This window comes from Stegodyphus dumicola, chromosome X2, assembly GCF_044657685.1.
Source record: "Stegodyphus dumicola isolate Sdum_Otavi_A_Nest chromosome X2, ASM4465768v1".
Taxonomy (NCBI): Eukaryota; Metazoa; Arthropoda; class Arachnida; order Araneae; family Eresidae; genus Stegodyphus; species Stegodyphus dumicola.
In genome coordinates, this window is record NC_140781.1 from 65,798,518 (window position 1) to 65,820,415 (window position 21,898).

The 21,898-nt window shown below is 33.2% G+C and overlaps 1 protein-coding gene across 1 annotated transcript in view; it reads right to left on the reverse strand.

The window, feature by feature from the left end:
* Positions 1-358: 358 nt before the first annotated feature.
* Positions 359-21,898, reverse strand: part of LOC118182356 (uncharacterized) — a 46,858-nt gene continuing 25,318 nt past the window's right edge. Inside the window, exons 4-5 of the mRNA XM_035351693.2 lie at positions 20,644-20,789; positions 359-759 (exon numbers count right to left, since the gene is read on the reverse strand). Of these exons, the coding sequence (XP_035207584.2) occupies positions 649-759; positions 20,644-20,789 (257 nt within the window). The 3' untranslated portion in view covers positions 359-648. The remainder of the gene's footprint in view (positions 760-20,643; positions 20,790-21,898) is intronic.

The window sequence follows — 21,898 nt, forward strand, 5'->3', positions numbered from 1 at the left end:
ACTTATTTTAAGTTACATTCAATGTTTGAAAGACAAGTATCACAAGAAATTACAGTTACCAGCAAGCCCATAAAAGGCATGCAAGATATAAGCATTTAGATACCTTTATTTTAGCTTCACAGTTTAATTTTTATTTTGAAGTTACACAGTTATCAACAAAGGTAAAAATGGTATGCAATACTGGCACATAAATACTTTTCAGTTTTAGACTTTTTTATTATAATAAAATAAAACAGAATCTAAGAAAACACTATGAGATAATTGGCTAAGTAATATTATACTACAACGGTTTTCTAATCTTTTGTGTTTACATTATGGTATTTTATATAATAGCTTTCACACGTTTTTTTTTTTTCCCTTTTTTTTTTCCTTTTTCTTTTTTTTAATTTTATTTATTTCTTTTTTATTTTTTTATTTTTAACATACTGCTCCAAGAGCTAGATGTCACTTTTACAGGGATGATCTGACTATGAGCATCCCTTGCTTTGAAATCACATATCTATTACCGTACATGAATACCTTGAATAAAATTATTGAAACAAAAATGTGACAAGAGGTATATAAATAATTTTTTGAAAGACAAATACAAATATGATACAGTTATAAACAATTTTAATTGTAATAATATTAAATCATGCTTAAAATTATTTACACTTTTGTATTCTTAGAATTATCAGCCCAATAATTCTGTATTGTCATAGTTTCTAAACTGTTTAAAAAGGAGTCATTATCCAAAGATGTCATCTCTTCTGAACTTTCCTGAAAATAATAGGAAGAATTAAATGATGAAACATAAAACTCATTTCTAAACCACAACTTTTAGATGGTATTTAAATGCTACATTATTATAACACATCTAATTTTGATGTTAACATATGATAAAAAGAAAATTTAAATAATGGATGAACAATTTTAGCTTATTTAAACTATTTAAGAAAATCAAATTTATAAAGAAATAAGAAACTTTACCTTAGCATGGAACTAATAAATAAGACACACTGCTAAGAACAATATCTCATAACAAAATATAAAGCAAAATTTTGAGTTTTGTATTAAGTACATTTTGTAACAGAATAAAACAAAAATTAATCAATGAATACTATCAACTATAATTTACACAGAATTCATTAAAAAAGAATCATGCTTAATAGCATTCACTCTTACATAGAAGCACATAAAAATTAAGAAAAATTCAGGAGTTTCCCAAGAAAAAATTCCAGTTAAGAACTTTTAAATCTCAGAGGCAGTACAGGTTGTCAACATAACAATTTAACAATATCACAGTCCTATCTCCACATTCCTTTTAATAGTATTTATGTATTTTATTATTTTATTAAATACTTATAATAGATAATATTCCCTGATTTTTTGGCTCATAATTCACCGATGCTTAAAAATATTTACGCATGTTTTAATTGCTTAAACACATAGCCCTTTAACCCCTTTCAGGATGGGTGTATCATACTTGCATTAGAAGCTTAAGATGGTGTGCTGCATCAGTGCATCATCACCCAGCTGCTAGCGACATTTGGGACTGATGCATACATGACATACCCATCTGCAGAGGGTTTTTAGTCCAGCAACATGCCGTCGCAAAAGGGGTTAAAGTATGGCAAACATTTAAAATTCTGACATAAAGGTAAAGAGATATAATTAAATCCAACAAAAATTAATTCCCATTCAAATTCAAAAAAAAAAAAAAAAAAATTATAAAAATAATATCTTCAAAATAATGTAAAAGGAGTTTCAGAAAAGTGATTTCTGTCAGAAAACTATCACTAACATCAGGTAGATGCCAAGCTGTAATGGGCTGACATAAGCAAAACCGTGTTTGCCATTAACGAATGCAGATTCGGGAGTAAATTTAACAATTTCTTCCAATTCTGAAAACCGAATTTGCTGCAATACATGTGTTAGAAGGAAAATCGGACATCATCTTTTTTCCCCACAAAATTTATAGACGTACACAGAAGAGGTGAAGTTCATTTTTTGAAACGATCAAATTTAAATCACAGATTTGAAGCTTTGTGATCTAGCTTCAATCCACTTGCAACTGCTGAATAATTAATTGGTGTCTCCCTAGTAAAGTTCTCATCTAACATCAAATTACCTGCGACAAAATAAAATTATCATCACATATATTTAATACTTTATTACAGGTAAACTGCCACCAAACCTTTGTAAAACATTTCTTTTCTGCAAATCGCAAGTAACTTTAACTTGCATTTAAATTGATTAATAAAGTCTACAAACTAAGCCACTGAATTCTGCTTCAATGATGAGGTGAAAGATGAGGTTCAACGCTTCCTGAAGGGTATGGCGGCAAGCTGGTATGACATGGGCATTGTAAAACTGCCACAACGTCTACAAAAATGCATTGACCGAAATGGCGATTATGTTGAAAAATAAAGCATTCTTCAATCTTTAAAGTGATGTAGCAATTATAGAAAATAAACGGTTCTTTGTATATCTAAAAATATAGACCTTTTTTTTGGGATTGCCCTCGTATTTTAAAATTTTATTTCTCTTATTGTATATGTTTCTGTGTTTATCCATTGTATAGCAACTTGTTAGATATGCATATTCCTGTGGTCCATGTAACTGTATATACAACAGGCCACTTGCCTCCTACAACTCAACGCTGCCAGTCTGGTAACCCATAGAAACCAAAAACAAAATAATTTTTATTCTATTCTATTGTTATTATTATTAACAATCTGTTTCAATTATTGTACTACCATAATAAAAATTGTATTACTACACTAGCACAATTTCTTCTCATTTGACTTGAATAGTATTAACTGCAAAAATTTTCTGCTTTATTTAAAAGAGCTTTACAAACCTTATATGTGTCCTATACCCAACAGGACTTCCAAAGTGAGGATTTTTAGTAGGACTTCATATTATAAAGACCTCCCACCAGACTCTATTTGCATTTCTAGTTTATCTTTACTATTTCAGAGTATGTACTTCACTACAGTTTGTTTTGGTTATAAGTTTGTCCTCCAGCAGCAACCTTATTGTTTTAGTATTTACTAGAAATCTCTTTCATAATACTTCCTACCTAACAGTGCCTGAGCTTTCTTCATTTCTGCCAACAATCACTGTTGCAACCTGTTTACTTCTCTCAACTGTGTATGCTACCAAACTAGTAAACAAAAGTACACACATACTGTGTCCAGGTTTCTTCTTTAACAGGAACTCTTAACAGGTTTTAACTCCATGTCCTGTGAATTATCAATAGTATACCATCTTTGTAAACTCTTGAAATTCAGTGCAATTTTATTAACAAAGGCTTTCAACAGTCTCACAAGCAAGTCCTAGGAATTCATCTTCTACCTCCATGCCTTCCGGCCAGTCTCCTCCATCACCACCCCTCAGCATTCTCAAGGACATTATTGAAATAGGAAAAATTACGAAGTTAAGCACTGTAAATATCTTGGCTGCCATCAAGAATGCCAGTGAGCTGTGAAATCTCTTGACACAGCAAGAACTCTGTATAGCTAAACAAAAGGGCAAGATAACACTTCAAGAACAAGTTGTAAACTCACTCAAGAATCTGATCTCTTTTCCCTTAGTTACTTCCTCACTTGCAATTAGTACGAAAAATTCTTCCCCACAAGAAGATGATAGTCTGTTCATACTAGTCATATACAAAGAGTTTACCTTCTCACAACACAAACTCCAGAGTATGTTAAACAACAGCATCAGCCCTAAAGGCCTTGAGTTTATAGTTCAACAGATGCACCCTACCCATTCCTTGAGCATTTTATATGTTGCTGGGGAAAAATATGCTTAAGCAGAGAATACATCTTCTCTGAGTAATGCACTGCACCTTATAGAACCCAAGCCACCAAATTAATTACTTTTGGTGTGCCTACACATGTCTAAGCCAATAGCATTACCTAAGCCTTTGTCACCATTTTACTTTGCACAGATCCAGGTCATATCACTCTATGTCCAGGTTCACACAAGTTGCAGTGAGAAACTGGAAAGCATCCCTTATGCATGAATTATATGATAAACTCATTTGAGCTGATCATATCTACCTTGGTTTTAGCTTCTGCGCTTTCAATACCTTTTATAAAATCCAATGGTGTTACAGCTGTCAAAAGCTGGGGTAACATAGTTGTTCTAAATCTACTCTGGTATATCCTAGGTGTAACAAAGGGCATTACTTGCAAGAAAGCAAATCTTCTACAGAATCCTGTCCCAGTTGTACAATTTCAATTAGCACAAAAGGCAGAGTTCAACTTCAGTCATTCAGCCAGCTCAATGTTTGTCCCACTTATAGAGCAGCTTTAAAGGCTTTTGCACATTCTCAGCAGCAATAAGCATACCCTTGCAAAGAATATTGCAATGTAACCTGCAAAGGTCCCATCCTGCTACAATAAACATCATACAGGTTATCACTTAGCTCTGTATAGCTCTATTGCAAGAGTTGTACATAGCAAAAGGCATGCTCCTAGGAGTACTCTCCCACTGAAGAACCTCTAAATCTCTGAATCATAAAGATGTGGTAGTCTACAATGGGGAATCAACTCCTTTGCATCTCTATAGCACACAGCATACAGTCACTATTCGTCTCTCGACAACCACTATACTACCATCCTCACATCTGTTTATTTCCCATCGAACTCTTATATAGGACTGTAGTACCTGAATTAGACCTTTATTTGTTCTAAGCAGCAATGCATCACATTCTAGCTGTGGACTACAAGGCCACAGGTCATCTGTGGGGTACAAAAAAAAAAGAAAAATCACTAAGTGGCACAAGTGCTAGATTATGTGACATTCCAGATGATAGTAATCATCAGTGACATAAATTCACCTCTAACCCTTTGAAACAACAAAGGTAGAGGCTGGTCTGATCTGATGCTTACTACGAAAAATACAGAAACAGAAATTCAAGACCAGTCAGTGAGAGATACACCTTCACTGAGTGACCATAAAGTAATTACAGTTTGCAGTCTAGATACTTATTTACTCAAAGATTCAAAACCTCCTATAAGGGTTACTCAAAATTCAAAAGGCATATGCTGTGCATATCCCAAAAATAATCAGGGCACTCAGGACCTGCTATGGTGTGTAACAGAATTAATCAGGACACTTGATATGTAATATGATACAGTTATCATCATTACAGCTTGAAAGCAAGTGTACAGAGTCAGGTCTCCAAAACAGTTATCTACAAAAAGTGGTAGACTGCTCGTCTAACAGCTGAGAGAAGTTGGGTACAAGCATTACGATGCAAAATACAAGTTATCTCAAATGACACACTATGTAACTGCTGCATGGAATACTACAAAAAAAGCATGTGCTTTCTATAAGAGACAAATTTCAAGAGGATAAATTGAGCTCCTAGAGAAAATTTTGTAACACCACCATATCACTTAATGGTACAGCTTTTAAAATAGCATGTAAGTCTTTCAGCCAACAATAATTACAGCTGCATTACTACTGTCAGCAAGATCTGGAGCAGATATCATAAAAAACAAAATTGGGAAACATTTAAGAAAAGAAATCGCCCCCCTACACCCAATGAAATCAGCTGCATTATATTACTCTTGGCAAGTAAAAAAGCCCAAGAGACCAGATGGAACTGATAACTCCGTCATCAAAATGCTATATCAGTACCACCTAGAAATCTTTTTAGCATTTCTCCCAGCCTTCAGTGAGTGTATCAGTTCCCTCTTAGCTCAAAAAGTGCAGAAGTTGCACTTTATTACACCCTCAGCACATAACCCCTATTTGCCTCCCACCAGCAACAGACAAAATGCTAGAATGTATAATAGCTGCATGCTTAAACCACTATCTGGAAATCAGTGGTACTATGCATCCCAAATTAATATGGGTTTAGGGCCGGTTGTGCTATTCCTTTAATAGTTATGAATGAGCTCAGCTCACATTCCAGTTACACAACATAGCAGGTAAAAATGAACAAGCTTGTGTTACAAACTTATGACTAACAGATTATAGCACATATTTAGTAAGAAAGAATTGCTTAATCTTGCAACCAGTGAAGAGCTATACAACACGAAATGCAAGATGTGCTCAAGACTATAGCTGATAATAGGAAGAACAACAGGCACACCATGTCACATCAACTGATATTTAGGGTACATTTGATTCACTGTAGTTGATGGATATAATCAGCTGATTAGTGACAACTAGTTGACCAGAGACATTAATTGATTTAATGAAGAGCTATGTCAGCCATAGACTAGATATTAGAGCGAGACATAACATAATGAAATAGTTTCTGAAGGCTCATGTCTTGGGCCTATGCTGTGGAATATTGTCATCAACATGGCCTTCCTTATTTATGAGAACAATGACCACACTCGCCTGATAGCATATGCCTGATGAATTCCTGCTGGTGGTCTGGGAGGTTAGCAATCTGCAAACAACAGTGCAAGTAAGTGTCAATAAATTTGTAGATTGTGCAAATACCCACAAACTTGTAATCTACTCAGAAAAGACTCAAACTTCTGTAAATGGCCAAAACGTTCCTTTCAAATATAATGGGAAAAACATTAAATGTGTGCACGAAATAAAATACTTAGGCCTGCTTATTGACAATAGAGCTTGCCTATTGTCAATAAGCAAGCCCATTAAGCAACAATCCCAGTTATTGGCAAACTCAATGTAGCAAACATCTTAACTTCCTCAAACCAAGGGTACAACTGTTGTAGCGTAAAAAATTCTGTCCTTTAAAGCTGCCTGTGGTACAATTGTTGTAGCAACATCTTCCCTTCCCCCTCGTTAGAGATAATCCCCTTTTATTGCTTTAGCTGATAAATAAATCTGCAGGTTGTCAGCAGTAGTCGTTCACAGTAGCCGTGGCTACTCATTGTTCCTCATTCTTAGTAGTTTGGCTACATTTGGGTGAGGAACAGCTATTTTGTCTAGGGCTAATACTGTAGAAAACTGAGTAAGCAAAAGTTAAAACTCTGTGTCATGTTACAGTCAGAAGTCTTTAATTCGGACTCGTCGGGACTTTGGTGATTCCGGCTTAGGGGTTTTTCTGGATTATAGATCATCAATTTAAATTTGGTAAGATGGCATGCAGAAATTATACAATTAAAAATATGAAACCGTAATTTATGAAAAAAAGCAATTATGATCTAAAGGGTATCAAAATTTACAAAAAAAAAAAAAAAAAAAAGCTTAATATTTATTTTTTTACTTTATTAAACATTTCTTTTAATGTAAGTTGTTTAAGTTGCTTCGTTTTTTGTGCTAACACTTTCTCTTTGATCTATTAACAGACATAATTCTTGTTCAGTTACAAAGTTCCACTGTTCAAGTCTTGTAATGGCTGTGTCGAGAATACCAACTATCTTGTCAATCAAAATTTTTTCATTTTCAATAACCTCTCTGTCACTTTCTTCACTATCGGAAGTGGTATTTTCTGGATCTGGAACCATACTACAGATTTTGCCATCCATTAATTGACTGATGATTGGGGCATTGTCGTCGCAATGAAAAACTTCTGTTATATCATCTTCATTTATACCACTTCTCCACATTTCTTTACAAAATCCAATAACTGGAAAATTTCACCTTTAGTTTGTGATGTCAGAAAACCTTCAAATTCGCAGCTATCATCTTCATTGTCCTGACCATTAAATATGGTAGCTGGCCATAAATTATACCAAGCATTTTTTAACGTATCTGGAGATACATTCTCCCAACGTGCATGCACATGTGTAAATGCACATTAATGTGCATGTGTAAACACATTACGCGAATGCGTACAGCATAAAAAAAAGTTTGTGGCTTTGAGGTCCGGATTATAGATCATTCCAGATAACGGATGTCTGAATTACGGACTTTGTACTGTACTAATTTTTTTTTACTTCTGCTGTTTGTACATACATTTTTCATAAAGCACTTCATTTCAAAAGTCTCAGACAGGGCAAAATGTACTAGCAATGTGAACAATACGGAGAATACAGGGATAGTACTAATTTAATTTTTAATCACAGTTTAACAAACCCAAAATCAAATTGTTTTATTTATTTAAAATTAGATAACTCTTTAACCCTCTCAGCGCAATGACCAGCTTTATCCAGTCATCAGATTCTTTGTTACTATGCATATATTAGCTTATAATTTAAGATATCTTACTCTCCTGTTGTTTTTAATAATGTGAATATCATCTTAATGAATGTACGTTTATGGAAATAGAGACTAAAATAAATAATTATACAAATTTAGCTAATAAATGCTGTTTAAATAAAATACAGGTTTTCATGACAGATGTGAAATCCTGCACCATTTAGAGGGTTAAATACCAAAGTACGAAATTTAATTATTAGCTAATTAATGTAAAATTTAAAGTATATTATTCTGAACAGTCGGTTTTATTTACATTTCAACCTATATTTGTAGGATGGATTAAATAACAAATAACTTGAAAGTTTTTCTTCCATGTGAAATGTATGCTCAAATCAACATTTTACAGCTTTTTTTTATAAAGGTATATCTCCAGTGGCCTGCAGCCCAACATGCTTCGTTAAAATTAAATAACTATATACAAGGAATTCTCCTGGTTTTTTTAATACAATATAAATAGCAAAATAAAGTTCAAATCAGCTTTAAATCCTTACTTCTGTTATTAATATTTCAACTCATAATACTTTCTGATGAAAAATAATTATTGTAAATCGTATTCGAATATGCAGACCTACGAACTAATCCTATATCCATTACATTTTGTAAAGCATTGCTCTCATTTTTTAATTTCTAATAATGCCATTATGAGCACAAAACCTGAATGTGAAAATAAATGATAACTGAGACTGACTGGAAACATTTATTGCTCGGCAGAAATCTACAAAAATTGTTTTTCAAACAAATATGTTAGGAAATATAAGCAGAAGACGAAGTATGCAATATCTTTTCACATTTTAATTTTTTCAACCATGGAAATGCTAAGTACTGCATGGTGCAATATTAAAATTTACATCAGACATGCTTATCATTATGTATATAGATACAAAGAGAGAGAGAGAGATAAAACAAATTTGTGTGTGTCAATGCATACTCATGCAAAAAAACAAATATATATATACATATAAAGGCTTATGGATTGAATATTCGAAGTTTGCTTGGGGTTATTCTTTGCAATATTCAGTAAATTCTTTGCAATATCAAATTCAATATACAGAATTTTTATCATTTTATGCTTTGCTATTTATTGTTTATCTCAAAACTCTTTGACCATTTTGTTCTAAATAAAAACCACTCTTGAATTTAATTTTCAAAATTTGATATACTAGGCATTTTATTTTTTACTTATTTATTACACATACACAGGAAACTTTAAATTGAAAATTCTCAAAAGAATTTTAAATAGTTTCACTAGCTGATGTGCTAGATGTATATTTGAGAATTACTGAGAATTAATGTATGTACTCATTGAATTGAAAAAAGTGTTTCAATTAAACAGACTATAAGGTATTTCTCCCATCTTCCTAGCGTGCCTTCATGGTGTAGTTGTTCTGCACACAGGGCCTGTATCCAGAGGTCTGCGGTTCAATTCCTGGCATAGGCGTTTGCTCATTTTTCATCTTGCCTGCTTCCAAAAAATACCTAATCTCTTTACAGTGGTGCCCGAACTAAAAAGGTGGTGGATGATGATTTCACCCCACCTAGGATTTGGCATTTGGGTCCCCTAAAAACCCCAGTCGCCCTTTAAAAGGGGGAGTATATAAGGTATTTCTCCCACCTTCTTGGCATGCCTTTGGGGTGTGGTGGTCAATATGCTGGGGCGATATTCCAGAGGTCTGTAGTTCGATTCCCAGCAAAGGCAATTGCTCATTTTTCATCTCTCCAGCTTTTACAAATAGACCTAATGTCTCTACAAGACAATTCTATAATTTTTGAAAATAATTCTTTCGGATGTCTGGAAATGATATCAGCTGCCTTTAAAAATAGTTGCTGTCATTTCACATTTGGGTAGACTAACAGAATGATGTGAGGTTTAGTGTTGGATCCACAAAAAACCACCACAAATGAAATTCTTTTCTTCCCCTCTAGAATGTCTGAACTTGCTATTGGTAGTGTAAACATTTATATCTTCCGAAATTCACAGTTTATAGGAAGGGAAAAATTGGGAACATTATATTATTTTTCCATTTATGTTATCAGAAAGAATAAAAAAAATTAGAATACGCAGTTGATAATAATGAGATTATATAAATGAGGTTTTAGACTAAAGAAAATTAATGTTGAGAAAAGCACAAATATAGCAACCTAATCAGAAACACAGAAGAGCATCTCTCAACCATGTGACTTTTACTACATTCATGAATGGGACAAAAGAGCATTCAAAAATAACATTTATATCTTCCGAAATTCACAGTAGGAAATAATGAAAAAAGGAGAGAGACATCTGCAATCATGCCATACTGAAGTCTAAAATAACAGTATCTCAAGCCAATCTTAGAAGGTAAAATGGCAGGTGAAAGCACATCTTGTTAGGCACTGGTACCTTACAACTGTAGAATGATCCATCTTAATGTGGTGTCACTATACAAGTTGAAAAACTCAAACAACATCTAAAGCTTAACATTAACTCAATTCTACTGTGTACTGCTCATTCCTACTGTGTATCTGTAGGGCCTATTGTGCAACTTCAACAAAAGTATTTCAATTTCCTGCAGGAATGCCACCATCAGATCTCAGAGTTAAGCAGGATGCCTTTCTAAGCAATATTGCTAGCCTAACACAAAGCTAGACCTTGGCAGGCAATGAATACAATGCAACAAACTTTGAGCAGCACAGAGTTACCTTTGGACACCATCTGGTGTAATTAGACCTTGATGCAATAATCCACATGGACCTCCGTTATATGGCTTCAGCTATGACAATGCTCTACACAGATGGCTCCAAAACAGACAATAGTACTGGAAGTGGTTTCTGCCATACTAATAATAACTCTACCAAATTTACATGGAAGCAAAGACTGGACAGTCGCAGCAGTCTTTCAAGCAGAGCTTTTAGCCTTTGAAGCAGAAATAAGTGATACAAAGATTGTCAAGGTCATGTAAACATTTACAGTAATTTGGCTTCAAGCCTTGAGGCAACTAGGTTCATGTAGCAGAAACCCAGCATCAGAAAAGCCTTGTCGTCATTAGTGCCAGACAAATGACCTCCTATGTATTGGGTTCCCATCCACACTGGAATACAAGGGAATGAACTTGCTGATAAGTTTACAAAGCAAGCCATCAGTCATGTAACTATGCCTAAACAGCCAGCACTACACCCATTGTCTTATATCAGGCATATTATAAATGCACATCTTTTGAATAAATGGCAAGACAAGTCAGGAAAGTCAAAATGGAGCTATATAACAACAGCCCATCATTCCCACCAGTGGCTGAGCAATCAAGTCACTGAACAATGGCAAAACCATGAACTGTCTGAATTTGGTCTGAAGACCGTGAACAGGTGGTTGCGTGAGCACTTTTGCAGTTTTACCCAAGTGTAACGTGGATATGAGCCAGTTTCCCTTAGAAAGTCCTCAAGGCTTTGTTGTAATCCCCTAAACCAAACCAGACAACAGCCCATCACAGACACTTCTTAATTAGTCATGGGCCCTTTCTCAGCTATCACAAGATTGATTCGGGAAGAATACATCACATGAATGCCAGTGTAGAAAAAAGGTGATGGGCATTCCCCATCACTATGTGCTTGCTTCCAGCAATACAAAGAAACAACATATTGCAAAACCCAATGCTTAAAACTGGGCACTATGGGCAGAAAATATGAAATCTAGTGCTTATACTCTTGCAAAACTGTGCAATACTTTAAATTACTGGGCTACGATAAGTTATTCCATTCCTTGACACTAGCATTACTCCCATCCCAGGATATACACTAATGCATCAATAATATGTACATGACTATATATCATCCTTATAATATTAACCACATACTGCTATACAAAAACTGTGAAAGTGTTTTCTTTGCACATATCTAGAGTACATTATAAGTAGCTATTCATATCTAAATAATCTAACGTTATATGTACATATGCATGTATCATATGCCCTTTGAATGTTCTTTTAATGCTTTAATTTGTGTAAGATACAGAAAACATCCATTGCGTTAGCAACCACCATTATATGGTTAGTCACGGCAAGGACCTACACTTGTGGTGTTTTGTTCTGTTCTGCAGCTGAAACCACTGCAATGCTTTAGAAAACCATTAGAAATGATGCTTGGAATAAATCTTAAGTGTAGACGGGTTTTCCAGATGCAAAAACGCCAAAACTTAAAAAATGAAGAATATTATAACTCAGACAACAATTCAGTTATGTGGATGACATGCAAGAAAAGGTACTTACATATTATTGCAACCAAATTAGTAGATGTCGCAAAATTTTCAAAATCTGTCACACACCTTTAACAACACACATAACTGTTCTTCAGATAACCATGTTCATAACAATTTGTCAGTAAGCAATGTTGCCATTTCTATATGCATCCTTTTTGTTGTATTTCAAGTTTCAATGGATTTTATAAACAAATGATGACATTTTTTTTGTCTTAAACTTGATTTTAAAATATGTATTTTTGGATTTTGCTAGCAATGGAAGAAACTGAGCTAAAATTTCAGCAGAACACAGAATATCACCACAAAATCTCTAAAGGGAACAATGAGGAGATGCATTTGGTAGGTAGCTGATGAGGTTTGTGAGATGTTGAATCTCTGATTTTTACTAAGCAAAAACAAATCACTGTGTACTTTGGAAGAACAGTGGGGGAAAAAGTGACAAAGATCTAAAGAAGAATGAAAGTGTTTTATTTTTTTAATGTATTACGTAATCCTTATTTTATAAGTAAAATCTATAATTTCAAAAACCACTAACTTGCACATGATAAACATTTTCCTTTCTTAAAAAATTCCAAATTTCACCAAGGTGGATGTTTAATTTTAATATGCAAGTACCCAAAAAAAGTATGCTACTTCCCTTTAATCATATTCTGTGTCAAGAGTTCCAGAACCCTTTCAGCTGTGGGTAAAATATTGGGATAAACATATCAGTGCTGATAGAACAACTAAAAGCAAACTGAAGTATGTAGTGCAAACAATAATTTCTTTAAAATAAAACTGATTATTTTTTGGTACCCCTCTTATATTACGAAAGGTTCTCCAATATTCCTTTAATACTATTTTTCAGTAAATACAACAGAACAGATCAGAAACATTGCATTTCTAAAAAAAAAAAAAAAAAAAAAAAAAAAAAAAAAAAAAGGGAGAAAACTGCTATATTTAGCATTTTAACTGCATTATTTTTTAATGCTACACAAACTACTGGCATGTACTCAAGAGTTTCTGAATGCTTTTAACAGAAATAAATTATTTGAGTATTTCTTTATTATCCAGTTAAGTTTTTTGAATTTCTGATATACTCTCTAAATAAATATAAGATGTTCATTTTTAAGCAACTAAGCAATGCATAGGTGACAAATCTGTTAAATATGACACATTATTAGTAACATTTATGCATATTTTTCCAATAAACTGCTTGACAATAAATACAATGATCAAAGTAAAATTATTATGCAACAAATTCACTTAACTCATCAAGCCTTTTCTGGCTTAACATATACAGTTCTAAAATACTGGTCTTTTATTTCTGCATATAGAATAGAATATTAAAGTCTCTCTTAAGCCCCGTTCACATGCAACACTCTTTCGCGCAACCACCGTTTGCATTAGAGAGAAACTGGGATATGAAGCAGTTTCGCCTTCAGGACTGGTTCAGATGCACATCGTCTTCCATCCCTCAACCCATAAGCGACTGAGAGCAATGAATGATGTCGCAAGCGCAGACCGGATTGGCAGATTTCTAACGTTTGCTCACATCTTTTTTGGCATTGTTTATATTGCTATCGAAAGCCATCGGAGTTTAACTCTTTAATGAACTAAAATACACTTAAATTAATTTAAAATGTAATTTATATACGAGACCAAATGGTTAAAAGAAGAAAAGAAATCACGTATATTGCTGAACAGTTTTAAATAAAATGTTTTCTGGCTGTTAAAATTTCAAACGTTGCTTTTTGAAACAATGAATGAAACAAAAAATTAATATTATTTACACTAATTATAAATGTTTTAACATTGATTATAAGTGTTTTAGAAAATACAGTCAAAAGTCGTTAATCCGGACTCGTCGGGACTTCGGCGATTCCGGATTATCGATTTTTCCGGATTATAGATCATCAGTTTAAATCTGGTAAGATGGCATGCGGAAATTATAAAATTAAAAATATGAAACCGTAATTTATGAAATAAAGAACAATTATGATCTAAAGGGTATCAAAATTTACAAAAAAAAAACCTTAATATTTATTTGTTTACTTTATTAAACATTTCTTTCAACGTAAGTTGTTTAAGTTGCTTCGTTTTCTGTGATAATACTTTCTCTTTAATTCTATAAACAGACATAATTTCTTGTTCGGTTACAAAGTTCCGCTGTTCAAGTCCCGTAATTCCTGTGCCGAGAATACCGACTTACTTGTCAATCGAAATGTTTTCGTTTTCAATAACCTCTCGGTCACTTTCTTCACTATCGGAAGCGAATTATAATCACGAGGAACTTGATTTAAATCATATCAAAGACAGAGTACATCGAGATAAAATACTACACTTAGTAAGGAATTATAAGCCAAATAAAATAAAAACATCTGCCCTGAAGATAAGGATAGTGCTGACAGATCAACTTCCAATCCTCGGCGTGAAATTGATAAACAGATTTTGGATTTCAAAACATACTTTCACTTTGTAGATACAAATTACATATTAGTAAATATATATCGGAAATTCTATTTGACATAATCGAAAGTTCAAGCTTACTTTTATGAAATTGCTCTAACAGTCTGCAAAAAATAATAAGCCGGATCCAATTCGAAGATTAAGGAACAACGCAATCTGCAACATTAACTGAATTAGATAATTTTAGCTTAGCTTATACCTCCGTTACACATTAAATGTGCATGCGCACAAACATATTAGCAGCCGTAAAGGTCTCACGCGCTCTCGTAAACGCCTGTGCGCATGCGTGAACGCGACGCATGCGCAGAAAGTTTGTAGCTTTGAGGTCCGGATTATGGGTGTCCGAATTAACGACTTTTGACTGTATAATCAATTCATTCATTAAAATTGTTTTGAACCTGTTTTACGAAGATTTTAAATAAGAGCTTGTAATTTATGTTTATATTAACCAACTGAATAGCACTAGGTTTTATATTATATATATGCATATAATTAAAGAAAAGAGAACAAACTAATAAGACCCTTGAAATTCAGTAATAACATTTTAAAGAAATTTGAAATGATTTAATGATGATTTAGGCCTTTTATATTCTTTATAGTGCATTTTTTCAGTTTGCATTTTTTCAATAAATCCTTTTATTTAATGCCTTAAAACTTATACAGATATGGCAAAAATTATTTAATATTTTTACCAATTTAAAATTATACACTTTATAGAAACAAGGATGGGTTTTGCAAAATACTGATAAGAAAATTTATTTGAAGTGAAAATGTGAATGAGATATTTGTTTCAAAGTTTTTACATAAAAATATGTTTTTATTTTTCTTAGAAACTAATTCATTAATTGCAAAATCGATCATTAAAGTTATTAAGAATTCTCTAATAAATACAATAAGAAAATTTAGGAAAAACATTAAAAACTGTGGGAGAAGAATGATATAATTGTTAAACTTTTCTTCAAAACATTTAAATTAAAAAAAAATTACTAGCCAAAAAAAATGTATTAAAACAATTTGAAAGGTTTTTTCAGATTTTAAATTACGTCCAAACATTTTTTTTAACGTTTATTTATTAAATATCATGTTCTATGTACTCAAACCATAAAATTAAGTTCAAAAGCAGTATCACAAAATAATTTTAAAATGAGCATACCTTCTTATCTGATACAGAGTCTCGTGCGCAGGAGTTAAAGAAGTTTTTTTAGGTTTTTTTCCCCCCGTGAAGTTTTGCCATTGCTCGCTTTGAAATCGTTGAGTTTGTTAATAAAAAAATTCCTGAAATTTTTACAAAATATGTACTAGTTAATAAAACAAATTCCAAATTTGGGCTTCCAGATGCCCATACTAGGGTGGAAACGCACGTTATTCAAAATTGGATGTCTCTAGGTACCATTGTTTTATCACAACAATAACATACATACATTTATGCAGACTCTTCACTATTTAATTTATTTAAATATAATACAGGGCAATAATATTTGGTGGCAACAATTTGAAAAGTGATTCGCCGTTTAGTTTTCAACGCAAAATGTCAAAACGAAATAAATACTCCTTCAGGGCAAACTGCCCCTTTGGACTAAAAATTTTCTTTCAGCTTAAAATTATCTTGTCTTACAAAACTATTTAATAATATAAAAAAAAAGTAGATAAAAGTTCTTAAATTAAAAAAAAAAAAAAAAAAAAAAAAAAAAAAAACATTCAAAAGGTACCGAGTCCCCATGCTTCGTTGAAGACGATATGCGCATCTTTAGTTTTAATTTGAACAGTATTTCTGGAATACCCAGCATCATATAACCTTGTCTATACTAGTTTATAAATTTCCATATTTCGTATAGTTCCATCTACCGTAATTTCCGGAAGAAAGGCCGCATCAGCGTAAACGCCGCACTCGAGAAAAATGGCGGGAAAAAAATTAAAGGCAAGAAATGTATAGCTTCTGTGCCGTTTAGAGACATTTTCAAAAATTTTCCGCTCCCTAATTAAAAACTATCCAACAAGTACTTGTACCCTAACTGATGGGATCTGTATTTGGCAGAATGCCAAGAAAAATCCATTCATGCTGAAGGGGAAATACGTCAGAGTTCGTTATTGTGAGGCAGGTAGAGTAGTGTCCGCCTTTGAAAAAAATTGCAGAAAAGGCAGGGGTGGTAAGAGGATGGGTCCTGGAACATTCATCGAATGGCAGAGGAGAGAGACTATTCAAACTGATGAGAATGTTGATTTGAAAGGGGGAAGAATGTTATTGTTCTGAGATCTTGTTTAGGGTGAATAAGGCATGTAGGTCCGTTCAAGGGAAAGAACGTAAACAAAATAACATTCGCAAAAAGCAACTGAGTGGTCTTTTGTGTGGGAACAGCACCAATCTATGCACAATGACAAGGCCATCCAAACTATGTACAATGACCATCATAGGAAATATTTTATTTTTAGTGCACCTAAACGCCCGACCCGCTGAAAATTTAAGTTTTAAACACGTAAACGCCGTGGCATTTCTTCTGGAAATTATGGTAATTTTTTGGATGATATTGCATCCCCAGATATCTATCAATGTGATTGTTTCGCTGACAGTCCAGAGATGCAGTCAGTTGCACGTCAGCCATGTTGTTTGTTAAAATTAGTGAGCGGCACAATCATGCAGTGCATCATGGAAAATCTCCCCATTTGCCCTGCTCCAGAAAAGTAGGAACATTCAACCAAGTTCTACCTCCAATTCAGCGAGGCAGTTAATGCTTGTTTGCCATGTGAATGGGACACATTGGAAGAACCGGTTCGGTCTAATCTGCTCTTGTTAACGGGTCTTTACAGGTGTTTCTTCATCATAAATTTACTTCCTGTAATTTTTTTTTTTGGGGGGGGAGACCAACTGCATAGACTTAGTGGGTTATCTGCATCATTTTTCTCCTAATTGTTCAATTACTAAGTTGTAAGCAAATGACTAACTTCTATATGCAATCATGGTTTGTTAAAAAAAATTCTGGCTTGCTATTTCCTATTTCAACTAAAATTTTCATTGTTCAATCTTTGAAATCATATAAGCAAGGACTACCTATTTAAAAAAGGGGGGGACATTCAGATTTTATATTATGCCAAAGGGACGTTGTTTTTCTTTAAACGTTTTGTGTGTTACCTTTATTTACTAAATATCATGTTTTTCGCACTTAAACCATAAAATTCAATTCAACAGCAATATCGCAAAATAATTTTTAAATGAGCATATCTTTAGAATTTCTGATACACAGTCTTGTGCACTGAAGATAAAAATGTTCCCCTCCAAGGCACAGTGTTGCCATTGTTCGCTTTGAATTGTTGAGTTTATTAATAAATTTTTTTTTAATTTTACAAAATATGAAATAGATAATAAAAAAAATTCCAAATTTGGGCATCCATTCGGGTGGAAACGTACATTATTCAAAATTTGATGGCTCTAGGTACCGTTCATCAAAATGCGAGAAACACATATGTTTATGCAGATTCTTCATTACTTAATTTTAAATATAATTCAGAGTCTAATATTTGGTGGCAACAATTTGAAAAGTGAACCGACATTTCAGTTTTCAATGCAAAATGCCAAAATGAAATTAATAGCCTTTCAGAGCTGTCTTTTGGGCTAAAAAAAATTTTGCTGAAAATTCTCCCTGTCAAAAGATATTTATTTAATATAAAGCAAAGTAAAATGCATTGGTAATCATTGCTACTAGTTATTGTGTGGTATCTTATAAAGTCACTCTATTGAGGGAAAGGATTAAAATTTTTAACATTGGGAAAAATTCAGTAATGACTGTAGTTCTAGCTGCCAAATTCATATAGCTGTTACTATGCTGAATGGCTGAGATTTGAACCAATATATGCATGTTTGCGAATGAAGTATCTTAAAAGGCACTCTCCTAGAAGTTTTATAATCTTTCATCCTCAAAATCTGAAATTAACCTTTTGCAAATGGTTACCATGCATATGCAGTGAATGTAAACTCATTTCAGAAGGCAGATGCCACATATATGTGGTGACAGATGTTCTACTTTACAGATGGGAGCTGCACATGCACAGCACGTTAGCAAGCAGAACATGTGTTCAATAATAATTGACATTCCTTGTTTACTGAAGTTAATGCAATGAATTTTTTTCAATTGTTGATTTTTGAAATATGACCTATTTAATTAATTTTAGGCACCTTTTCCTTATTTTACTTTTTCCTTTCCTTTTTTTAAATAATAAGCAAAAGCATAAGTTTCTGAAACTAAAACTAAACTCAGTGGCGTAACAGCCCTAATGGGCCAAGGCCTGCAGTGCCCGAAATTTGCTTTCTTGACCGTGGGCCCCGGGGTGCATAAGCATATGCCCTGAAAAAGTGGTCAGCTTGTCGCAGGACCCCCCCCCTGTGTTTAGTCCCCAAGCGAACTTGGTACTCATTTTATCAACCCAAGTGATGGAAATAAAGGGATGAAAGGCCCGAACCTGTGGTGCTGCTGTGCAATGCGCTAGCCACTGCACCACTGGGCCTCTATAAGTTTCTGAAATATATATACATAAAATAATAAGTATATATATATATATATATCTATATAATAATAAGTATATATATATATAATCAAACCTCTAAAGGTCTGAGGTGTAGACCTTCCACCTGGGCAGGTGCTGTTTTTCCCAGTTTATTTTATGTCTCTTTGATTTATTATTTTTCAAAGAATTTTTTTTTAGCCTGTGGTACACAATGTTAGATATCAAACTAGATGTATCAAATTGAAACCACATGGCTGAAGATTCCTGAATTTTATCTCTGAATGAAATGATAAAGTCTGTTTTACAGTTTCGAAACCGCTTCAATAGATGAGACGTACTTAAGAATCTTGTTCAGCCCATTGTAAAGAAATCTTTCATAATTGTTTCCCTGCAGCTTCAGGATTGAATTCTGATATTAGGTTTTGACATCGCAAAATGGACAATAAAATCAATTATGCTAGATCTTAAAAATTGCATTTTTCCCCCACTCTTTCAGCTTTAACAGTGGCAATAAGAAAAATTTTAATCTTAGGATGCTAAGCAAAGTAATTAAGGTCTAAAGTAAAAGAATAATTACTTAACATTACAGAACTAGGAATTTTATGATTTTCTGTAAATTAGGTTTAGTAACATTATTACATTTGTTTTAGCAAAACCATAATGGCAGTTTCTACCCCTATAGTTATATATAAGCAAAATAGCTTTCTCATCTGCAAATGGTTAATGGGTGAAATTTCTGCTTCTATTACTACCTTTCCACATGCATTATCAGTCCCCCCAGGATTTATTCTCATTCAGCATCTAAGTTCTCACAATCACAAGCAACAATTATAAAGACTCCAATGGTGAGAAGAATTTCTCTTCCATTAAGTAATCCAAAACTGACAGCAAATGGGAGAAAGAAATTCCTTTTGGCGACATCTAGATGTTATGAGATTCACAAGTTAAAATAAAGTCACTTTGAAAGTCTGTCCCAGGAAAATAATAGCATTAAATAATAATTCTTGAGGAACTTCTGGCAAAGTATGAATGAGCAAAAAATTACTGTCTAACAAAAGATGTAAATAATCAATGCTTGTACAAATGCACTCACCAATGGTTATTCATAATACCATGTAGCTGGTATAGGTACTTAGGATAAGCAACAACAATATGATTCAATTATTTGAATCTTAGAGAACATGCATTTCTCTACTTTATGAAATTTGAAAAATGATTTTGGGGGGGGGGAAACAGGTATGCGGTTTTAGTGTGTTGCTAATGATAAAACATGTAAAAGAGAACACACACACACATATATATGTAAATAACACGAAGTAGATATAAAGCAAAGAAAAATATCAATTTACCTTTGGAAGTTCAATATGATTATTTAAATATATACTGCTACGCAGGCTATCATCTAAATACCCACAGTTGTCAGAGTTGAACTTGCTTTCAACTACACTAGTACACTTCCCATTGTATTTTCTATATAATAGATATATCACAGCACCTAAATAACATTAAATACATTTAGAAAATATTTTCTGCAACTCAAATCAATAAATTTTAAACATACATCAACACATTAATTTTTGAATGAATGGCATAATACAACTCATCAGACAATAATAAATGGATTATAATTACTGAATATGGGTTTTAATTTTTATTTTAAAATTTATGTTAACTTTAATAACTAAATGCTTCACTGAGTGTTTTGATGATATTTGTTCAGATCATGACATAAACTAGTGGGAAAAAAATATAGGGCATGCTCATTATTTTAACATAAAACACACAATAAAAAGGATGTAAAGTATGAAAAGTGACTTTGGATTTAATAAGTTGCAGTGTGTTGTTGATTCAAACCCTTGTCTTTTATCACAGGTCATCTATCTAAAATAAGATTTCATGAAAAATTTGATAATCAAGCAAAATTCAAAATTTCACTTAACTTAAAGAGGCTATAAAAGTTAGCTACTGAAGTGGCATTTAAGAATGCTAAACATGAAGAGGTAATTAAAGTTTAAAAATGATGCATTGTAACTGTAATTAAAAAAATTGCAACTGTAATTGTAATTAATAGCAATTTTAATATTCATATCATGCTAGAATAACTTTACAGAAGAGAAAGAACTTCGTAACTGTATATGCAATAGTGAAATTTATAGAATCTCTAGATCATCTAGACTAATTTCAATAACTTATTTAAATATTGCATATTTTAATTACTTAAGCCTTTTCCTTATTACTGAAAATGTTTATGCAAAATTTATGATTATACATTGCAGATTCATTGGTTTCTTTGAAGCAGGCGAGGTGAAAAATGTACATTGCCCTCACCAGGACACGAACCATGGACCTCTCGAATAAGCATCGAGTATGCTTCCAAATACACCATACCAGCATGCAGAAAGGAGGGAGAAAATATTTTATATACTCCTCCTTTTAAAGGGCAATTGAGGAGGGAACCCAATCACCAAATCCTCGTAGTGACGAATTATTCTTCACCACTTCTTAGTTTTGGAGCCACTTGTAGAGTCATCTGGCTATTTAGAAGCAAGCATGAAAAATATGCAGTGCCTACACTGGGATTTCTAATGCGTCGGAGTATGCTTC